Here is a 22,277-nt window from a genome sequence, read left to right as displayed (position 1 = left end):
ATGTATATATGATACACAGTGTGCTTGGCACTCTTGAGTTATGTGCCTTTTGAACAATAATAGTTGTTTGACATGTATCAAGGTGATGAATATGCTGAAGGAAAATCTAGGAACAGTAATTTTTTTTCTTGCATTTTTGAGAGAGGGTCTTCCTGTAAGCCCTAGCAGGCCAGGAATTCCCTCAATCTCACAGAGATCAGCCCGCCTCTGCCTCCAGTTTGCTGGGATCAAAGGCATGTATCACCATGTCTAGCTGGGTTTTTTTTTTTTTTTTTGAAACAGGGTGTTAAACACTTAACTGGAACAGAAGGATACTTTAGTAGCCTAAACTAAATTATAGAAAGAACTTACCTTTTACCATGACACTATTTGCTAATTTCTTATTTTTCCTAAGATGGAGTTTTGCTATGTTGCCCAAACTCACCTTGAACTTTTAGGTTCTAATGCATCAGCCTCAAGTAGGTAAGTGCCACCACACCTAGCTTCTCAGTTTTGTCTCATTTAAGCCTAGGCTGGCCTCAAACCACTGTGTAACTGAGGATGACCTTGAACTGATCATGCTGGAACTAGAATTACAGGGGCATACCTACCATGCCTAGTTTCAATGCTTTTTCTAAGAGTACATTTAAAGGTTTCTTATTTTACTTCAAATGGTTAAACAAAAAGGAAAGGGAAGGCTATGCCTACAGAATATGTCAAGTTGCAAAGCGATTATGTGCTTTTCAGGGAGAAAATCATGCTTCATTTAATGTCCTATGGAAATAACAATCAGGACTTCAGGTAGGAGGTTAACTAGCTGCTTCCTCTGGAGCATGTCTGCTAAGATACATACATCTTAAGATAGAGGAAATAATAAAGCCTTCAACTATCTCTTTAGTTTATAAGCGATGTCTATACCCTATATTTCCTTAAAGACAATTTGGTAATTTTCTTTTACATCTATTTATTTGTGTGGACAGGGGCAGATGTAGAGGTCAGAAGATAATTGGCAAGCTGGTTTCCTCCTTCCACCATGTGGGACCCAGGGATTGAACTCAGGTCATCAAACTAAGTACTAAGTGCCCTTACCCACTGAGTCGTCACAAAGGCCAATTTGGCAAATAGATTAATTCCTAAAGTATTATAGACTGGACTCAGACCTCACAAACCCTCAGAAGAGTAGTGAATTATCACTCAAAGGTTTTGATGGCATGAAGGTATAGTATTAGGATGTGCCTAGAAGTACTCAAGGAAAGAGTCATAAAGGACATTCCTTACCCTGCAAACTGACATCTGGTTTGTCGTAAGTGTGCCTGTTTTGTCTGAGCAAATAACAGAAGTACAACCAAGGGTTTCCACAGAAGGTAGGCTTCGAACAATGGCATTTTTTTTCGCCATTCTTCGAGTTCCAAGAGCCAAACAGGTAGTGATGACAGCAGGCAGACCCTCAGGGATGGCAGCAACAGCTAAGGCCACTGCAATCTTAAAGTAATAGATAGCACCTCTGATCCAGGAGCCTCCATGAACTGGGTCATTGAAATGCCCAATGTTTATGATCCAGACTGCAATGCAAATGAGGGAGATAACTTTGGAAAGCTGTTCCCCAAACTCATCTAACTTCTGCTGCAGTGGTGTTCTCTCCTGTTCCGTTGCAACCATTTCATCCCGGATCTTGCCAATTTCAGTATTAACTCCAGTGGCCACCACCACTCCCATGGCTTTCCCAGCAGCAATGTTTGTACCCTACAGAGAAGCAGAAGAGAACTGGTCACAGGATTAATACCACATTCCAACTTAAAAACTGACCAATATATTCAAACGCTGAATTTTGACCAGGGCACCCATATTCTCTCTGCTGGCTTTCCCAAGGCTAGGTCAGGTGACTAGCTATACAACACTGACTGTGAGCAAACCCTCAAGCAGGCAATGTATACCCTACCTACCCACCCTCAAACTGAACTGGGTTCCACAAAATAATTCTGTTTAATCCCTGATGCTGGAATGACATAATAGTTTTTATTATTCTCATTTTAACACCATACTATGGGTAGTTAAGCTCTTTTACTAACCCACAAGCCTGCCATTTGAAGTATCATTCTAGATTTCAAACAACCAAAATCTATGCATTTGTTTTTTTGAGACAAGGTCTCCCTGTAGCCCCAGCTGTCCTTGAACTCAGAGATTTGCCTGCCTCTGCCACCCACCATGCCTGGCTGTTTTTTTTGGTGGTGGTTGCGGGGGTGGTGTGTGTGTGTGTGTGTGTGTGTGTGTGTGTGTGTGTGTGTGTGTTTGTGTGTGTGTGTGTGTGTGTGTGTGTGTGTGTGTGTGTGTGTCTACTTTTCAACTCTGCTTACAGATTAAGAATTTAAACATGTCTGACCAAATCATTTTATTTTGCTCACAAAAAGCTGGCAATCAAACCATAAACACCTAAGTCTCATACTTGCTAGTTTTATTTGCTTTGGTATAGGGATTCAACCAAGACCCTGAGCATTCTAAGCATTACTTTGCTACATATCCCCAACCCCACTGTTTTTCAATAGCTGAGATTTACAATAAGAGTTTAATTATCTTTTGGAATAACCAATACTTTCTGAAGTCAAACATCTATAGAACTCTGAGACTATCTTCAAATTAAAGTATATTCTGGGTGCACATCTTTAATTCTAGCACTCAGGAGGCAGAGGCAGGCAGAGATCTGTGAAATCAAGGCCAGTCTGGTTTACACAGCAAGTTCCAGGCCACCCGTGGATACTGGGAGACCTTGTCTCAAACAATAGCAACATACATCCTAAGAGAAGGGTAAAGCTTAGTAAAAGGGTTTAAACATGCTTCTGTGAGGCTCTGGGTATGATTCCTAGCAACCCCTGTCTTTCCTCACACATTTGATAAAGTACTTACAGAAAAGAGCATATTCTTCTTATCTTGATTGACGGCACGTGGGTCAGGGACAGGGTCAGTGTGCTTTATGACTGAAACTGATTCACCTAAGCAGGTTTTATAAAACAGATGGTTAGCTGTATGAAGCATATCCAACCTTGATAGCCCCTAACCACACCACACATTACCAGTTTTTACTATTGCCACTATGAGCAGGCATGGCGGCACACACCTGTAATCCCAGTACTCAGAGGCAGACATGGGAGGATATCTGTGAGACTGAGGCCAGCCTGGTCTACAGAGTGAGTTCCAGATCAACTGGGGCTACAGGGAGATCCTATCTTAAAATAAGCAAACAATAAAAAGATTCATTTTCAAATAATACCCCAGTTACCTTTTGTTTTCTGAATAATTATTCAAATTAATTTGCGATACAATTTCTCATTTAGCCTGCAACTGTTATTAGCACATTCAATTGGGCTGGGCATGTAGCTTATTTGGCAGAGTGCTTGCCTAACATGCCCTGGGTTTGATCTCCAGCACCACATAAAATTGGGCTTGGTGGTACATGCCTGTGATCTAGTTGTTGGGAGGTGGAGAATGAAGGTCATTCAAGGTCATCCTCACCTACATAATGAGTTCTGGGGGCGGTGGTGGTGGTTTACACTGTATCTCAAAAAACCAGAAGGAAAAGGAGGACTTCAAGATTCAGACAATTTTTTTTTCTTTTAAACTTCTCAGGGTATATTTCTATAGACACATCCTGAGAATTTCATGCATATAGTCCAATCATTTCCCTAATATTTTATTGCTTAACTAGCTTCAAGCTGCTGATAAACCTTTATAAAAAAGCTATTTTTTAAGTACTTACTACATGTATGATCTTACTTTATTATTATTTTTTGGTCTTTTTTGAGACAAGGTCTCCCTGTAGCCCCAGCTGACCTGGAACTCACTCTGTAGACCAGGCTGGCCTCAAACTCAAGAGATCCACCTGCCTCTGCCTCCCAAGTGCTGGGATTAAAGGCATTTGCTATTACACCCAGCCTTTTAAAAAATATTTTATCATTTTTATTTTATGTATGTATGCAAGTGTACCCGTGTCATGCAATGCCACTGAAGGTCAGAAGAGGGTATTTGATTCCCCTGGAACTGGAACTTTGGACGGATGTCAGCCACTATGTAGGTGCTAGGAATTGAACCCTGGTCCTCTCCAAGAGCAGTCAGTGCTCTTAACTGCTAAGCCATCTCTCTGGTCCCTGCATTGTTTTTTTAAAAAATGTTTTCAAACCCACATTGACAGAAAAAAAAAAAAAACCTCTAAGAAATTAAACATCCTAGAGAAGAATAGGGTAGGAGGATGGTATAAAGGCACTGAGTACTTATTGCATGGAGCCAAGAGAGGCTTCAGGAATTCAGTGAATTTCCAATATGTAATGCTTACCTGTGAGAATTGACTGGTCAACTCTTAGAGTTGTAGACTTGATGGAAGTTAATCTTATATCAGCAGGAACTTTGTCACCAACTAATTAGGTGTAAAAAATAAAGGTAGCTAAAGTGAGCAACTTTTGTAATCACTTAATGTTTCCAAATCAAGCACAGATTTCTTCTTTTTCTTTTTTTTTGGGGGGGGGGTGTCTTTTTGAGACAGGGTCTCCTTGTAGCCCCAGCTAACCTGGAACTCACTATGTAGAATAGGTTGGCCTTGATCTCAGAGATCCGTTTGCCTCTGCTTCCCAAGTGCTGGGACTACAAGTGTGCACCACCACACCCAGCACAAGCACTGGTTTTAAAGAATATAAATACTCTATCCGACACAATACAGGAAAAAAATTTTTTGAGCAGCATGTACATAGTTTACTCAAGAGTAGAATATTACCAGCCAACATAGACTATCCTTAAAACAAACAAGATGGGGGCTGAGGAAATAGCCCAGCTGATGGAGTGCTTACCTAGCATGCACAAAGCCCTGGGTTGGATCTGTAGGGTATTATAAACCAGCTATGCTGGTGCATGCACAGGTAATCCTCAGCACACCAAAGATATAGGCAGAAAGGCCAGGATTTCAAGATCAACTTCAGCTATAGAATAAATCTGAAGACAGACCCTGTCTTCAAAACAAAAAAACCCACAAATATAAACAAGAGGATCAATCTAAGGTTCATAAAAACTGTGGATGGATATAAAAATCTAAAATATACAGCAAGATGATGATGCTTGGAAAACCTCTAAGCACATATTTTAAAAAGCGCCCTGTGGTTTTATATATGCTCAGCTCAGGTCTCCAAGTTTTTACTTTAAATATTTAGTAGCAATACTAACTACAAGGGGTCTATGATTCACTATTAGAAAAGCAACATTCCTAAGAACAACAGACATTTGGATCTTTTATTTTTTTTTTTTTAATTTATTTTTATTTTTTGGTCTTTTAGAAACAGGGTCTCCCTGTAATGGAGCTGGTCTGGAACTCGCTATGTAGACTAGGCTGGCCTTGAACTCAGAGTTTCGCCTGCCTCTGCCTGGTATTAAAGGCACGTGCCACCACATCCAGCAACTGGTTCTTTTAAAAGATGCTCAATTTCTTCATAAAACAAATGCAATATGAGTTGGCTATATGGAAATAAGAACTCACACAGCATGTTTCAATAAGTTAAAATAAAAACAACAAAACAAGGCCAGGGTGACAGCTCACCAGGCAAAGGTACTAGCAATCTGAGTTTGGTCCCTGGAGCCCATGTAAAAGTAGGAGAACCAATGTCACAAAGTTATTCACTGACCTCCACACGTGCTGTTGCACGTTCCCACTCAATCACACACACATATATAATAAAAAATTTCTGAAAATACATGCATTTTTTTTATCTTTTTGAGACAGGGTCGTCCTGAAGCCCCAGCTGTGCTAGAACTCACATAGATCCGCCTGCCTCTGCTTCTTGAGTGTTGGGATTAAAGGCATAGTCCACCACGCCTGGCTTATTATTATTTTTTTATTTATTATTATTTTTCTTTAGAGTGTATTGCCTGAATGTGTGTATGTACACCTGTGTTGTGCAATGCCTGAGGGTCAGAAGACATTGGCTCCTTGGAACTGGAGTTATAGACTGTTGTTATTCGCCATGTGGGCGCTGGGACTCAAACCCAGGTCCTCTGCAAGAGCAGCCAGTGCTCTTAACCACTGAGCCATCTCTCCAGCCCTTTATGTATTATTTTTCTTACGTGTATGAGTGTATTGCCTATATGTACATGTTAATGCACCCATGTCATGCAACGCCTGTGGACATCAGAAGAGGGTGTTGAATTCCCCTGGAACTGGAGTCACAGCTGTTAGCTGCCATGTGGATGTTGGGAATTGAACCCGGGTCCTTTGCAAGAGCAGTCAGGGCTCCTAACTACTGAGCCATCTCTCCAGCCCCAATAAAATAAATTTAAAAGAACAAAATATAGAGGCACTTGGAAGACAGAGGCAGACAGATCTCTAAGTTTGAGGCCTGCTAGGTCTACATAGAGAGTTCCAGGCCAGTTAGGTAGTGCCATAGGTAAAGGTGACTAAAGCCAAGCCAGGCCATATGAGCTCAATTGCTGGGACCCACATAATGGAAGGACAACTGACTCCAAGGTATTCCCTGGTGCATAGGCACCCATATACATATATGCAAAAGAAATGTTTAAAAACAAAACCAGAGGTACATATGATCAAAATATACAGGTAGAAGTCAATGAGAATTCTTCCAGTGCTAAAAACTCCAGATGCATGTAATATCACCGAATGTTCTGTGTCACATAATATTCGTACCCCACAAATTCCATGAGCTTATTTTAAAGATACCACTTATATAATATGTAGTTCATTCATACCACCTATGGTTATCATTGAATGATGAAACAACGTTATTCACACCAGTGAAAATTTCCTAAGATAGACTGGATAGAGTGGGAAAGCACGAGACATGAATGACACCTATGGGTCTGCCAGTGGTATAAGGAAATACTTTTGGGAAGGTTTAACAAACTGGGAATATTGAATTACTAAACCATGGGTAGAGGGAGTCATTTCACCTTATAGTCTGTTTTGGTACCATTTGAATTATCAAATAAATTAATAAACCTTCTGCATAACCTGAAGATTTTTCAAATCAACTGAGCCTTCTTTCTGGGGCTGAAAAGTTCCTTTAACAACCCTTAAAAGGGCTCACATTCAAGCTCCTTTCCCTGATGTGTATAACATAAAATGTCACAACAGATTCAGTAACAGGTAAAACCAAAGCTCCATGTGCACCCAGAACAGTGCAGAACCCTGTGGGTCTTCAGATATTGTCAAACACACACCTGCATAAGAACTAGACATTTAAAAAAAGGGTAGGGGCTGGGGGTGTAGCTGAGTGGCAGAGCTCATTCAGCAGCACTCTAGTACTGCCTCCAGCCTCAACTGTGAAACTCTCCATAATGTTCTGAAAGTCCACAAAGGTAGTTTTGGAAATAAAGGAAATACAGCTAAAACTCAGAACAAGTAAATTCTCTGATAAAGCAGATGGTATTTTAAAGTCAAATCTTGTATTTTCCAGATTGTACATAGATGACCGCCCCCGCCTCAAAAAAAAAAAAACAAACAAAAAAAAAACAACAACAAAAAACTTTAGTGCATACAACAACCCTAGGCCTAAGAAGGCAATGTAGTAGAAGATTAGAAGATTACAGAGAAAGAGCTTGTCAGTATGTAATCTCCAGGGGGCAAAGATCATCCTTGCATTTGACTTCAGGGATACATACATGAAGGTGAAATTCCTGCTGGAAATGCTTATACAATGAATAGCAATATTCCAATGGAATAAACTAGAACCTTTCATTTTAATGTAACTCTGTTCATACTATATTAAAGGGAGTACTTCCAAAAGATCATTAAAACATTAAAGACGTTAAGGCTGGGTGTGACAGCACACACCTTTAATCCAATACTTGTGAGGGGAAATCATCTCTGAATTCAAGGCCAGCATGTTCTACATACACAGTAAGACTCTGTTGCCAAAAAACCCAAACAGTTTAAATTATAAAAAAAAATTAGGAGCTGGAGAGATGGCTCAGCAGTTAAGAGCACAGCTCTTCTCTCAGAGGACCCAAGTTTGGTTCCCAGCACTTGGGAGGCAGAGGCACATTTGCCTGTAACTCCAGCTCCAGGGGCTCTGACACCCTCTTCTGGCCTCCAAGGACACGCAAACCCTGTAAAAAAAAAAAAAAAAAAAAAAAAAAATTTAAGTTTTTGTTTTGACAGCAGCACCTTTACTGGCTGAGGCATCTCAACACTGTTGTCGCCCTCCCGCTCTTGAGACAGCATTTCCTTGTAGTTGTAGCCCCACCTGGCCTGGCAGTCCCTATATGGACCAAATTGGCCTCAGTCTCAGAGAGCCTCCTGCTGCTGCCTCCTGAGTGTTGGGATTAAAGATGTGAACTACCACGTCTGACCCCAATTATCTTTATTTAAAATTTTTATTTTATGTGTATGAGTGTTTTGCATTCGGGTATGTAAGTAGACCTGTATCATGCAATCCTGGAAGAGGACAGAAGACAGTACTGGATCCCCCGGAAATTTAGTTATGGACAGTTGTTAGCCACCATGTGGGTGCTGGGAACCTAACACAGTTCTTCTGCAAGGCCAGCATATGTATGTGTGGGTGCCTGGAGGTCAGAAGTAGGTTATCAGAGCCTCTAGAGTTAGAGGTGGTTGTGAGCTGCCTGAGGTAGGTGAAGGGAACCCAACTCTGGTCCTCTACAAGAGTAGCCAAGTGCTCTTACCTACTGAGCAGTCTCTCCAGTCACACCAAACCCTCATCCCTATGATGTTGGGGATTGAGGCCAGGGCATATGCTAGGCAACTGCTCTACTACTGTAGCACTGAGCTACATCCGCAGACATTGCAAGTCCTTGGTGTTATGAGACAAGGTCTCATATATACCCCTGGCTGGTTCCATCTTTGTATCTGCCTCCTGTGTGCTGAGAATACAGAACTGTGGGACCATAGAGAAAATACGAGTTTTGAGGCAACAAATGCACAAATCCAGATTTTTTAATAAGCCAACATGTCTGTTAGAATACGGTGGAACCAATACTTACAGCTATATGCTAAGTGGAAAATACTTACATCTGCATTATAACGAATCAAATCACTATTCCTCTAAAGGCATAAATATATGAAGGCTAGTGCTCTGTTGTATAAAGTACATTGATGTACATTTAATTACTGATCAAATATTAAAGACTGAACTCCAATGTAAGTCTACAGGAACAAATGACCTGGGATGCCCTTAAAGACAAACAAAATTCTTTTCACTTGATCCATGGACCCCATGAGGTAGCAGAAGAGAACCAAATGGAGAATTGTTCTTTGACCTCCACTGGGGGATAGGGGTGGGGGGATCATGCACATGCACATATACATACATACACAATTGTAAATGGCAATTAAAGTATTCTGGAATTGGGGCTGGAGGGATGGCTCAGCTGTCAAGGGCATTGGCTGCTCTTGCAGAGAACCCTGGTTAGGTCCCCAGCACCACATGGTAGCTAACAATTGTCCCTAACTCCAGTCCCAGGGGATCCAACAATCCTCTTCTGGTCTTCATGACGCCCCCCCCAAATAAATTCAAGTAAATTTAAAAAAAAAATTAATAAAACAACCACAGGTCACAGATTTCACGAAGGACTTATTTAATACCAGCTCCAGAATAAGTGTCAAATTGCCTAGCACCTGGGAAGTAGCTGTCTTAAAGGTATGTGACTCTTTTGCTGCCATTACCAGATGATCTCTTTGTGGAAAGAAATAAAGAAAGCACATCCAAGTTTTTCAACTTCGAGCATTATTTTTATATACTATCAGGAAGAATATAAAAAGCTGTTTATAGCCAGGCGTGTTGGCCCACACCTTTAATCCCAGCAGAGGCAGGTCGATCTCTACGAGTTCTAGGCTAGCCTGGTCTACATAGTGAGTTCCAGTTCAGCTGGGGCTACAGGGAGACCTTGTCTCAAAAAGACCAAAAAAAAAAAAAAAAAAAAAAAAAGGTGTTTATCTGGCAAAGGAGATTGGCCACTGACCCACCCTTCTATGTAAATATTTTTGATTTGAGAATTTCACACAATTTTCATCACATTCAACCACTTCTCCCTCCACCCCAACCTACTAACCCCCCATTCATGTCCTCTATTATTTGTCTTTTTAAAGTATTTTTAATTATTTTTTATTTTATGTGTAGGAGTATATTGCCTGCATGTATATAAGTGCACCCATGTCATGCAATGCCTTCAGAGATCAGAAGAGAGCACCCGATCCCTTTCCAAGTTAGTTTTTAAAAGCCACCATATGTTAGCATTCTCTTAGCAGGAGAGCCTTCCCATCATCTTGGCCAACTTGTATCCTTGCTTTACAGACAGGAAGAGTAAAGGAGTTTTGTGTCAGGAAGCTCAATTAATGAAAGACTTCCTTTAAAAACCTGCTATGACCGGGAGCTTCACGCATTCCATCGGTACAGTCTATTTGATTGGCACATCAGGAGGCAGATTCTATCAAGGAGTTAAAAAGCCTCATGAAAGACCTATCTAGTATTTTTTTCAAAGGGAGACATGACAATTTCCTTTTGTCCACAGGCAAATTTCAGACAGGGTTATGCCTGAGAAGAGGGCAAGTAGTGCTGTTCTGAGGATCACATCAGGAATATTTCCCTGATGGGACTTGTCAATGCCCTGAGGGCAAGTGGTAGTGGAAAATTCTTATCCTTGCCAAGGGAATGCTCTGCAATGTTTTCCTTCAATTTCTTTTTCTGTCTCTTTGGGTTAAGGCAGGAATAACAAAAGAAAAATGTTATAAAACCACCTTTCATTTGTTTAACATCTGACACTTCTCAAATGTAGCTCTTGGCTCCTTCAGTCCTCAGCTCTTTACCTTGCCATCACAATAAAGATTTTCACTCTGAACAAAAGAGTGCAGTTTAAAGGTTAGACTACCAAGAACATAGGGAAGATTCAGTTAAAGGAAATTATTACTTAACCATATTTTAGAGCTAAATACAAGTTTCTTTATCTTACAAGGAATGCTTGTAAATTACAAAGCTTAGACATTATTTCTACTTATGTCAAAAATAAATTTATTAGCCAGGCATGGTAGCCCACACTTTTAATCCCAGCATCCAGGAGGCAGAGGCAGGCAGATCTCTGAGTTCCAGGCCAGCTGGGGCTACAGGGACACCCTGTCTCAAAAAGACCCCCTTCCCAATAACAATCTTTATTAGGTGTGTACCCGAGCATGTGTGTCACAGCCTTAGAGTGGAAGCCAGACAACAACTTGTAGGAGTCAGTTCTCTTCTTTAACCATGTGGGTCATGGGGAATCAAAGGACCATCAGGCTTGGCAGCAGATGCATTTACACATGAGGCCATTGCTCCAGTACAAACTATTTCTTGGTTGGCTTGGAACTCAATACATAGACCAGGCTGGTCTCAAACTCAGAGATCTGCCTGCCTCTGCCTACCAAATGCTTAGCTTTATGAAGTATTTTTAAAAATCTAACTTTATTAATTTTCTAAAAAAAAAAAATACACGATCAAAAATTGTCCTCTAAACACCATTCTTGTTTCTGAATTTAAATGGCTCTTGAAGTCAATAAAACCAATTTATGGTAAAACTATTTCCAACCTCAATGCAGGGGAAGAACCATTACATTTGCTCCCACTATGGTTTTTGGGGAGTTAGCCTCTTAAAACATAAACATGAAGTTGTCCTTTATAGACTATTTTAGTAGCTTCTTACTAGACTTGAAGTTTGGCTACTCAACTATATGACCAACTGCTGCCTACCTCAATATGTTCTCCACTTACTCTACCCCAATTCAAATACATTGGTCATCAGGTCACTCTCATGCTCTTTGTCTTCACAAACCCTCTCTTCCTCCAGACTTCTTTGCTTCAAACAACCACATTAGGCTGGCATCCCTTACAATGTGCTAGAGAGAGCATCCTCACCTACCACTCACACTATGTTTTCATATACCTTCCTCACCAGAACAAGAACTCAATGGAGGCAGTCATCTGGCCACCCGATTTCCTAACCCCTAGTAATATACGTGGCACATAGAGGATACTTAACAAATATTTGTTGATAAATAAAAACACTTGTGCACAGATGAGACTTTCAGAGGCCAACCTGGTGGTAGAAGCTGGTAATCGATCTACTTAGGAGGCTGAGGCAGGATTACAATGTTAAGGTAGGCCCAGACAATTTGGTGAGACATTGTCTCAAAGAGAAGGCTGACCAGGCGTGGTGGTGCAAGCCTTTAATTCAAGCACTTGGGAGGCAGAGGCAGGTGGATCTTTGTGAGTTTGAGACCAGCCCAGTCTACATAGGGAATTCCGGCTAGCTGGGGCTACAGGGAAATCCTGTCTCAAAAAGATCGAAAAGAGAGAGAGAAGGCTGGAGATGTGGCTCAGCAGCTAGAATTCTTGCCTAATATTTGTGAAGCCACAGGTTTAATACTCAGTACTGTACGTAGGTGGGGGGACAACAAGAACAAGTGCTGGTTATTAAATTGAATGCCATAAATCTAGAAGCAATAAAAGTTTTAAAATTCAAGATGTAAAGAGATCCAAGACTTGGCTGAGTTAATTAAAATAATAATAGCTGTTTAAATTCTACAGTTAAGAACAGGCATATCTCTGTGAGTTTAAGGCCAGTGTGGTCTACATAAGAGTTGCAGGTCAGCTGGGGCTGCAGGAAGACTCTGTCTCAAAAAGACCAAAAAAAATAAATTCTACAATTAAGACTAGAAACAAAAGACAAATATATTTTAGGTAGTAATATTTTAAAATAAAACTGACTAAAAATAGGGGCTGGAGTGACTGCAACAGTTAAGAGCATTATTTGCTCTTGCAGGGGACCTTGGTTCAATTCCCAGCACCCACATGGTGTCTGATTGAAACTCCAGTTCCAAGGGCTCCAACACCCTTGCCTGGCCTCCACAGACCTGCATGCACAGACACTTACATAATGCAAGCAAAACATTCATAAAATAAAAATAATTAAAAAAAATTTCATTGGGGTGGGCGGGGTGGCACATGCCTTTAATTCCAGCACTTGGGAGGCAGGGACAGGTAGACTGCTGTAAGATTGAGGCCAGCCTGGTCTACACACAGCAAGTTCCAGGCCACCTGGGGCTAGAGAGATCCTGTCTCAAAAGGATTAAAAAATTTTTTTAGAAACTGACTAAAAATCAGATCTTTACATCAGTATATACAGATTTATCTCATTCTGCTTACTGGTTACATGGTAATAACCACTAACACCTGGAGTATGCTGTTTGTTTTATTTTATTTTATTTTATTTTACTTTATTTTATTTTATGTGCACGAACATATTACCTGCATGTAGTACAATGCCTATGGAGGTCAGAAGAGGGTGCTGAATGCCCTGGGAACTGGAGTTAGAACGGACTGTCATGTGGGTGCTGGGACCCAAACCCAGGACCTCTGAGCAACCAGCGCTCTTAACTCCTGAGCCATCTCTCTAGTCCATTTTTTGTTTTTAATTACATTTTTAATCTGTGTATATATGGGGGCCATACATGCCATGGAGGGCATATGGAATAAGAGGATAATCTGTGGGGAGTTGGTGATTTCTTCTTTTACCACATGGGTCCCCTGTCTGACTTGGCAGCAAGTGCCTATACCTGCTTAGCCATCTTAGCTTCCCAAGGTGGCTGTTTTTATACCAGGCACTGCTAGAAAAGCTCTGTAGGTCACTGATTTACCCTTCAGAAGGAACAGGCTATTATTTTATTCCTCGTTCATAAACGGTGGTTTTCAAGGTCACAGTATTTCACAGCCTTAACAGGGACTAAATCAGTCTCCATTTTTATGGCCATCTATGATGTTTCTAGTTTTTTTCTATCATAATATTGCAGAATAAACGAATACTTTTGTATCTTTTACTTCTGACAGATTCATAGAAGCAGAATATATATTCACTATAGATATATTCTACTTCAACTTACATCCCTGACATTACAATCTCATTCTTTTCTTTCTCTTTTTTTTTGTGTGTTTTTGAGACAGGGTCTCCCTGTAGCCCCAGATGGCCAGGAACTATGTAGACCGGGCCTGTCTTGAACTCTCTGCTGGGACTAAAGGCATGCACTACCACCATGCCTGGTATTGTAATCTCAATTTCCTAACTGTCCCAGGATAAGAAATGCCAAGTACTTTTCTTTTTTAACAAAATATTTATTATTTTAATTTTATGCGTATGAGTGCACTGCTTGCACATGAGTGTACCCGTGTCATGCAATACTTTCAGAGGTCAGAAGAGAGCACTGGATCCCCTACTAGCTACTAGCCCCCATGTGGGCACTGGGAATTGAACCCAGGTCTTCTGCAAGAACAGACAGTGCTCTTAACTACTGAGCCATCTCTCTTAGCCCAAGTAACCGCCCCGCCAGCCATCTCTCTAGCCCAGGTACTTCCCTTCCTTCCCTCCTTCTCTCTCTCTTTGGTCTTTTTGAGACAGGGCCTTCCAGTAGCCCCAGCTGGCCTGCAACTCACTTTGCAAACCAGGCTGGTCTTGAACTCACAAAGATTCACCTGCCTCTGCCTCGGAAGCGCTGGGATTAAAGGCATGCGCCACCGCCCCCGGTTGAGAGGCTTATTTTTCAAAAGTTAAGTATCTTTAAAAACAAAACAAAACAAAACCCTAAAAAAACAGAAAAGAAAAAGGTTAGGTGTCTTCAATGTATTACACTTAGGCAAATTTCACACACCCTCGCCATCCATATACTGTGTGGTTTCTTTCACTTTTTTCAAAAATCTTAATCTCAGTGGCAAGAATGGAAAGACTGACACACTTTCTGTGACTACCACTGAGTCAGAGTGGGGAGGAGGTGATTACAGGAAGTCAGGAAATGCCAACCTCATTTAATCAGGTCAGATGTCAAGATCAACTGGTCCATCATGGTCTGAGGGTGGGGAAGACCTCCCAGAGTCCTTCACTCCTCCTAGTTCTTAATGCTTCCTCCCAGTGCTAAAGGGCTTTTAATCTTAGAACTCTCTGCTTCTAATGAACCTAGCTCATTTTTTTAGACTATTTTGCTTTTCTTCTCAACAAGTTAACAGGAACAACTAAACAGATTATTTCTAGTGTAACCTATATACAGATGCCCAGAACTGCATCTTTAGCTAGCCCTATTTTTTCACTGTTAAACAACTTCACATAAGGGGAAAAGTCAAAAGAACAAACATAGTCAACACTTTTTATGGTCACATCTTTGCTTCTTTTTTGGTCTTTTTGAGACAGGGTCTCCTTATAGCCCTAGCTGGCCTGGAACTCACTATGTAGACCAGCCTGTCCTCAGTCTCAGAGATCCACCTACCTCTGCCTCCCAAGTGCTGGGGTTGAAGGCGTGTGCCACCATACCACACCGGCTACTTCTTTTTCTTTAATCTAAGTTTGACTTTAAAAAAATTGAGGGAACATGTGTATGCCCATTTGCATGTGCAGGCCTGAGGTCAGGTGTCTTGATTAATTTCTACTTTACAGAGGCAGGGTCTCTTGTTGCACCCAGAGCTCACTTCAGCTTGCCCAGGGAGTCCCCATCTCCACCTCCTGAGGCAGCAGCATTACATGTGGGTGGTCATACCCACCCAGTTTTTATGTGGGTGTTATGGACACTAACTCCTGTCCTCACCTTTGCATGGCAAGTGTTTATCCACTAAGCCATCTCCCCAGCCCAATGTGACTTTTTATGAACAGGTAAAACTGTTGTAATGTCTCATTAACATGTAAATTGCCTAAACCTGACAGTAATTTAATCATACTTTTTTTTTTTTTTTTTGGTTTTTTTGAGAAAGGGTCCCCCCTGTAGCCCCAGCTGTCCTGGAACTCACTATGTAGACCAGGCTGGCCTTGAACTCACAGAAATCCCCCTGCCTCTGCCTCCTGAGTGCTTGGATTAAAGGTGTGCGCCACCATGCCCGGCACCATACTTTAATTTTTAAACCAAACAGATAGTATCCTAGGGTAGACTTCTATGAGCAAATAAACCTAAAATTATACAAGATTTTAAGTATGTGTCTTTGGGGGAGAGTCAATAGATTTAATCAATTCTCAAAAGAACTGTGATCCAGAAATGAGGTAATTGCTCTAAAGCCTTGATACTCAAAGGGGGAATTTTCTACCTCGGACCTTACTACAAATGAAAAGACTAATCCAGCTCCATTTCAGACTTCAAGAGCCAAATAGTTTTTTTTTTTTTTTTTTTTTTTAAAAATTCACGGTCTCCCTGTACTCCCAGCTGGCTTTGATCTCAGAGATCCACCTGCCTCTGCCTCCTGAGTGCTGGGATTAAAGGCATGCACTACTAGGTCTGGCACAAACTGTATTTTAACAACATTCCAGGTGATTCTCATGCACATGAAGTAGGTATTGCTCTCAACAAAACCGATCAAAAAGCCCTAATTTTTGCATGTGTTTTTTGGAGACAAGAGTCTTACTCTGTAGTTCATACTCGCCTTTGACCAGCGGTAAATCTCCAAGAGGTGAACCACTATGCTGACATTTCTGCACTTTTGTTTAAAACAACAACAAGAATGATTGTTTACAGAGGTGGAATGACATACAAAGCTCAAAATATTTACTAGCTGGTTTAGTTCAAAATCAGTTTGCCAGTTTGGGGTAGTAGCACATGTCTGTAACCAGAGAATGTAGGAGGCTGACTGAGGCAGGAGGATCTTGAGTACAACGCCAGCATGGGCTACAGAGTTGAGGACCTATCCCAAAACAAACACAGAAGAAACCCAGAAATCCCATAGCCTACTAAGCCCTCTGCTCTCCAAGGCTGGGAGCTTAGCAGGTATGGATTGTTTGCTAAAATGTATAAGGCTGGGGCTGGAGAGATGGCTCAGCGATTAAGGGCACTGACTGCTCTTGCAGAGGACCCAGGTTCGATTCCCAGAACCCACATGGCGGCTGTAAATCATCCTTAACTCCAGTTCCAGGGGAATCTGGAGCCCTCTTCTGACCTCTGCGGCATTGCACGACATGGGCTTACTCATACACATAAAATAAAAAAATATTAAAAAAAATAAAACAGCTTTCTAAAACAAAACAAAAGCAAGCAGCTTCATGCCCACATTTTCCAAATCAGATGTATTTTAGAGTCAAGAAAGATCCTTAAAAGAGTAAGGGGCATGTACCATGATGTCCAATTAATTTTTAAAAACTTCAAATAAGTGTGACGGCACAATTGCTAAGGGGACAGAGTTCCTCTATGGGAGGACAAAAATCTGGAAATTAGATAGTAATAATGGTTACACAACCAATTTTAGTATATGTATTGTTTAGAGTAAGTTATATGGCATGTGAACTATGTATTAGTAAAGTTGTTAAAGAATGGTGACTTGAAGGCTGGGTGTGGTAGCACATGCCTTAAATCTCAGCACTCAGATTTTGTTAGATCTTGGCCAGCCTATAAGTTCCGGGCCAGCTGTAGCTACAGGAGACCCTGTCTCAAAAAAGAAACAAACAGAATGGGGAACTAACTACAATGACTCATTTTCCTCAAATGGAAAAGATAAACAGCACATATTCATAGTGGCTAAAAAAAATTTAGGGCAGGCATGATGGTGAATGCCTTTAATCCTAGTACTTGGGAAGCAGAAGCAAGGAAGATCTCTGTGAGTTCAAGGTCAGCCTGATCGTTGGGGCTAGAGGGAGACACTGTCTCAAAAAGACCAAAAACAAAGAGCTCATCCCTTTTTTTGAATATTCAATTCATGGTTTTTGAGTTATTAAATTTGCTATTCTTCAAATATTAAAATACAGGGACTGATTGCTAGGGGTTGAGACAAGAGGGAAATGAGAAATGAGTGTTTAATGGGCACACTGTTTCAGCTGGAGATGACACTTCTGGGGTGGATGGTGACAGTGATTGTACAGCAATGTGAGCACACCTAATGCAATGAAGCTATACACTCAAAAACGGATATAATGGAAGTCGGGGGTGGTGGCACACACCTTTAATCCCAGTACTCAGCTGGCCTGGAGCGCACTATGTAGACCAGGCTGGCCTTGAACTCACAGGGATCTGCTTCGATTAAAGATGCCTCAAAAAGAAACCCCGCCCCCAAAGGATATAACAATACACTTTTATTGTGTGTATTTTACCACAATATAGAGAATCCAGAAGACTAGAAATCTCAAATCACATACCAGGAATCAACTAAATTCAACATATACAACTACAATATAAAGAACAGAGCTGGAGGAGAGACAGCTCAGTGGGTTAAGAGCACTGGCTGCTCTTGCAGAGAACCCAGGTTTGTGTCCCAGCACCCACGTGGCGGCTAACAACCGTCCCTAACTCCAGTTCCAGGGAATCCAACACCTTCTTCTCACTTCAGAGAGCACTGCGTGACACAAGTGCACTTACACACATGCAAGCAATACACTCACACACATAAAAAATATTAAAAAAAAAAAGAATGGAATATAAGACAAAAGAAAAAGGCCCAGTGAGATGACTTGGCTCAAAAGGGAAAGCCACCTACTGCCAAGCCTGACAACCTGAGTAAGATCAGCCGAAGTTCAAATCCTAAGACCCACAAGGTAGAGAGAAATGACTCCTCCAAACTCTCCTCTGACCACACGCACTGTGGTTATAAGCATCCCCACATACATGCACACAAATTTTAAAAAAAGAATACGATTATACACTGTATAAGTCAAGTAGATTCTGGTTACAGCCAAAGCTTTACCACTGTGAGAATTTGCATTGAGAAAACTAATAAATGCCCGAAAATTTGCTTAAATCTTCCAAAAAAGGTCTAGTGAGTTTGGTGGTTAACCAAAAAAAAAGCCAATATGGGGGGCTGGAGACATGGTTCAGCAGTTAAGAGCACTGACTGCTCTTTCAGAGGACCCAGGTTCAATTCTCAGCATCCACATGGCCGCTAACAACTGTCCATAACTCCAATTCTAGGGGACCCAATGCCCTCATTGCACAACATGTGTACATCTACATACACGCAGGCAATATACTCATACACATCAAATTGAAAAAAAAAAGCCAATGTTGTTGGAGCATAAAAGAATTGTAATATGAAGCCATAGGGAGCACTAGGGAAATGGCTCAGAGGTTATGAGTACCTACTGCTCTTCCAGTGCCCACATAATGGCTCCAGTTCCAGGAAATCTGACACCCTCTTCTGGCACTTCACACATTCAACACACATATGTGCAGGTAAAAGACTCATATATGGAATAAAAACAAATCACTAGAAAGTTTTAAAAGATGAAATCATAAAAACAAGAGCTATACAACACCTTGGGGGGCTGGGGTAAGGAGTAAGTTGCTTAACTGATAGAGTGGTTGACTAGCGAGGACAAAGCCCTCGGTTTGGTCCCCAGTATTGCATAAAACCCAAGTGTGGTGGCACACATCTGTAATCCTAACTGGGAAGATAGAAGCAGGAAGCACAGATGTTCAAGGTTACCCTCAACTTGCTACTCTTAAGTTTGACAGTCCAGCCTGGGCTACATTAAACCATCTCAAAATAAACACACTCACCACTCCCAAGAGTCTGCCAGTCAATAAGGCAGTAAGATCAACCTATCAGGATGAGAAAGACTGACAAGAACCAGGACTCAAGAAGAAAAACCTAAGCACCAACACTGAAAAGTAGCTGGCCTCATTTTATTTGTGCCAAATGGATAAAGGCTTGTAGTGGGACTGGGGCTCCTCTGAGTTGTTTACCATTGTAAACCATTCTACTGATGATATGACACCGTGTGTGTGTGTGTGTGTGTGTGTGTGTCTGTCTGTCTGTCTGTCTTTGTGTGGACTTAGTATATTTGGGTCTACCACAAAGTTGCGTTGCATTAGAGAAAAAAAATTTTTTTTCTGAACTCACTATGTAGACCAAATCTACATAGTGATTTGGCTGGCCAAATCACAGAGATCTGCCTGCCTCTGCCGCCTAAGTGCTGGGACTAAAGTCATGCACCATCACGCCTGGTGCTTAAAATATTCTTAGAGAGGCTGACAAGATATTCCCATATGAGGCTGGAGAAAGATGAAACTATTTTTCTTTGAGGTTTTCTATCTTAGTTATTAGTACAGTCTTTTTTTTTAAAAAAAAAGTTTATTATTTTTATTTTATCTGTATGAGTGTATTGCCTGCATGTAAGTGAGTGCACCCGTGTCGTGCAATGTGGCGGAGGTCAGAAGAAGGCTTTGGATTCTCCTGGAACTGGAGTTAAGGACGGTTTACAGCCGCCATGTGGGTGCTGGGAATCGAACCCGGGTCCTCTGCAAGGGCAGTCAATGCTCTTAACCGCTGAGCCATCTCTCCAGCCCCAGTGGTACAGTCTTATCAGTCACTTGACCAGATAGCCTGTCACTATTTTTGACTACATGTCCTGATCCCCAACAGCAATTCCACAATCCAAACCTGCTCCTTGGTTGGGGATGCAGGTCACTGGTAGTACAGTTAGTTAGCATGGTAGTACCCAGCATGTATGACCAGAATCCCACACCAAATGGTAAATACCTGGGTCAAGGGGCTATGAAAAAAAATTTTTTTAAAGAGTGGCTCTAGGTGATTCTGGTGTATATTCCTTCTATATAAGAACTATTCAAGGTTGGAGATGGCTCAGCAGTTAAAAGCACTGGCTGCTCTTGCAGAGGACCTGGGTTTGATTCCCAGCACCACATGGTGGTTAACAACTGTCTGTAACTCCAGTTCCAGGGGATCTGACGCCTTCTTCTGAAATCTGTAAATTCCAGGACAGCTGGGGCTATAGGCAAATCCGTTCTCAAAAAAAAAAAAAAAAAAAAAAAAAAAAAGAACATTCACAAATTCTTGAATTCTTCATTATAAATGTTACTGTCCTTGCTTCTTGTTCTCATTTTCTGCCTAGACTATTAAAATGGCCTCCTCACTTGCACTGTCGTTCTCTGACCTAATTTCTACACAAGAATTTCCTCTTCTATCTTACTTTATGCTATTAAAAAAAGGTGACAGAAAGACTAATTAGAACAAAACATAATCACATATTGTATGAAAATACCATAATGAGACTAGTGAGACTGTCAGCAGGTAAAGGCGCTTTCCACCAAGCCTGATGACCTAAATTTGATCCCAGAACCCATATACTGAAAGAAAAGAATGTGTGTGGTGGTTTGCACGAGAATCTCCCCATAGACTATAAGTATTTGACTACTTGGCCCCAGTTGGCTATGTGTGGAGGTTTTGGCAGTACGGTTATGCTAGAGGAAGCACCATTACTGGGGGCAGGCCTTCAGAGTATATGGTTTCATCCCATTTCTATTCTACCTGTTTCTGGTACTTGCTTGAAAATGTGAGCACTCACGTTTCTGCTCCAGTCACCTCTGCTACCATTGCTCCAGTCCTTGATGAATGCCCCCTGGAATTTATGTAAGTCCAATAAATCCTTCCTTCCATAAGTTGCCTTGTTCAGAAAGTGATACAGCCTGTAATTTGTCCTCTGACCTCTACCCACACGGCCACATACATATACATAAAATAAGTATTTTTTAAAAGAAAATTCTATTATGAAACCCATTACTTTGTATGCTAACCTAAAATATTTCTTGAATTGACAATTAGAAAAATACTGGTCTAGCATATAGAAAAATCAAGTTTGATCTTCAGCACCAAAACCCCCCAAGAAACACAAAATATTGAAATGCACATGTAATAAAAGATTACTATTTGGAAATTTGGGGAATTCTGACTTGAAATAAATTTGAAATTATGTCAAAATAAAAATACTTATTGGATCCCTTGAAACTGGAGTTACAGTTATGAGCTTCCTGAAGTGGGTGCTGGGAATCTGAACTTGCAAAACTAACTCTCCAGTCCCTGAACTTTTTTTTTTTTAATGTCTAATAACCAAAACACTCTGCTTTAAACCTGCTTTAAATTTTTTTTCTTGTCATTTTATTACTGTTGTGTATGTATGATGTGTGGGCATACATACGCCCTGGCAAATGTGTGTAGGACAGAGGACAACTTTGAGCAGTCAGTTCCATCTTACAATGTGGGATTAAATTTAGTTCACCAAGGCCTGTACTTCCAAGCCCTAATAGTGTTGTTGGGTTTTGTGGGGGTTTCTTTTGTTTTTTTTTTTTTTTTTAACCTTTTTGAGACAGGGTCTCCTTGTAGCCCCAGCTGGCCTGGAACTCACTATGTAGAGCAGGCTGACTTGAACCCAGAGCTCCACCTGCCTCTGCCTCCTGAGAGCTGGCATTAAAGGTGTGCGCTGCCACATCCAGCAAGTTTTTTTTTTTTTTTTTTCAATTATGTGTGCTACGGGGCATGGTAGTGCACACTTTTAATTTGTCAGCATATGAATTTGTACATGTGATTACA

The 22,277-nt window shown here is 41.1% G+C and overlaps 1 protein-coding gene across 3 annotated transcripts in view; it reads right to left on the bottom strand.

Moving 5' to 3' along the window:
• The window catches only part of Atp2a2 (ATPase sarcoplasmic/endoplasmic reticulum Ca2+ transporting 2), a 58,069-nt gene that overhangs the window by 18,194 nt on the left and 17,598 nt on the right, over nucleotides 1-22,277 (bottom strand). For all 3 annotated transcript variants that reach the window (XR_001872576.2, XM_017799704.2, XM_017799705.2), the window contains exons 6-8: nucleotides 4,304-4,384; nucleotides 2,881-2,966; nucleotides 1,258-1,722 (exon numbers count right to left, since the gene is read on the bottom strand). Coding sequence is in view for 2 of the 3 variants with exons in the window: in XM_017799704.2 (XP_017655193.1) it covers nucleotides 1,258-1,722; nucleotides 2,881-2,966; nucleotides 4,304-4,384 (632 nt within the window). In the remaining variant the exon portion in view is untranslated. The remainder of the gene's footprint in view (nucleotides 1-1,257; nucleotides 1,723-2,880; nucleotides 2,967-4,303; nucleotides 4,385-22,277) is intronic.

The sequence above is a fragment of the Nannospalax galili genome, unplaced genomic scaffold, assembly GCF_000622305.1.
Source record: "Nannospalax galili isolate Female #2095 unplaced genomic scaffold, S.galili_v1.0 scaffold218, whole genome shotgun sequence".
In the NCBI taxonomy this organism is placed as follows: Eukaryota; Metazoa; Chordata; class Mammalia; order Rodentia; family Spalacidae; genus Nannospalax; species Nannospalax galili.
Note: the sequence above shows the minus strand (reverse complement) of the source record. Positions and strands in the feature narration are given on the sequence as shown.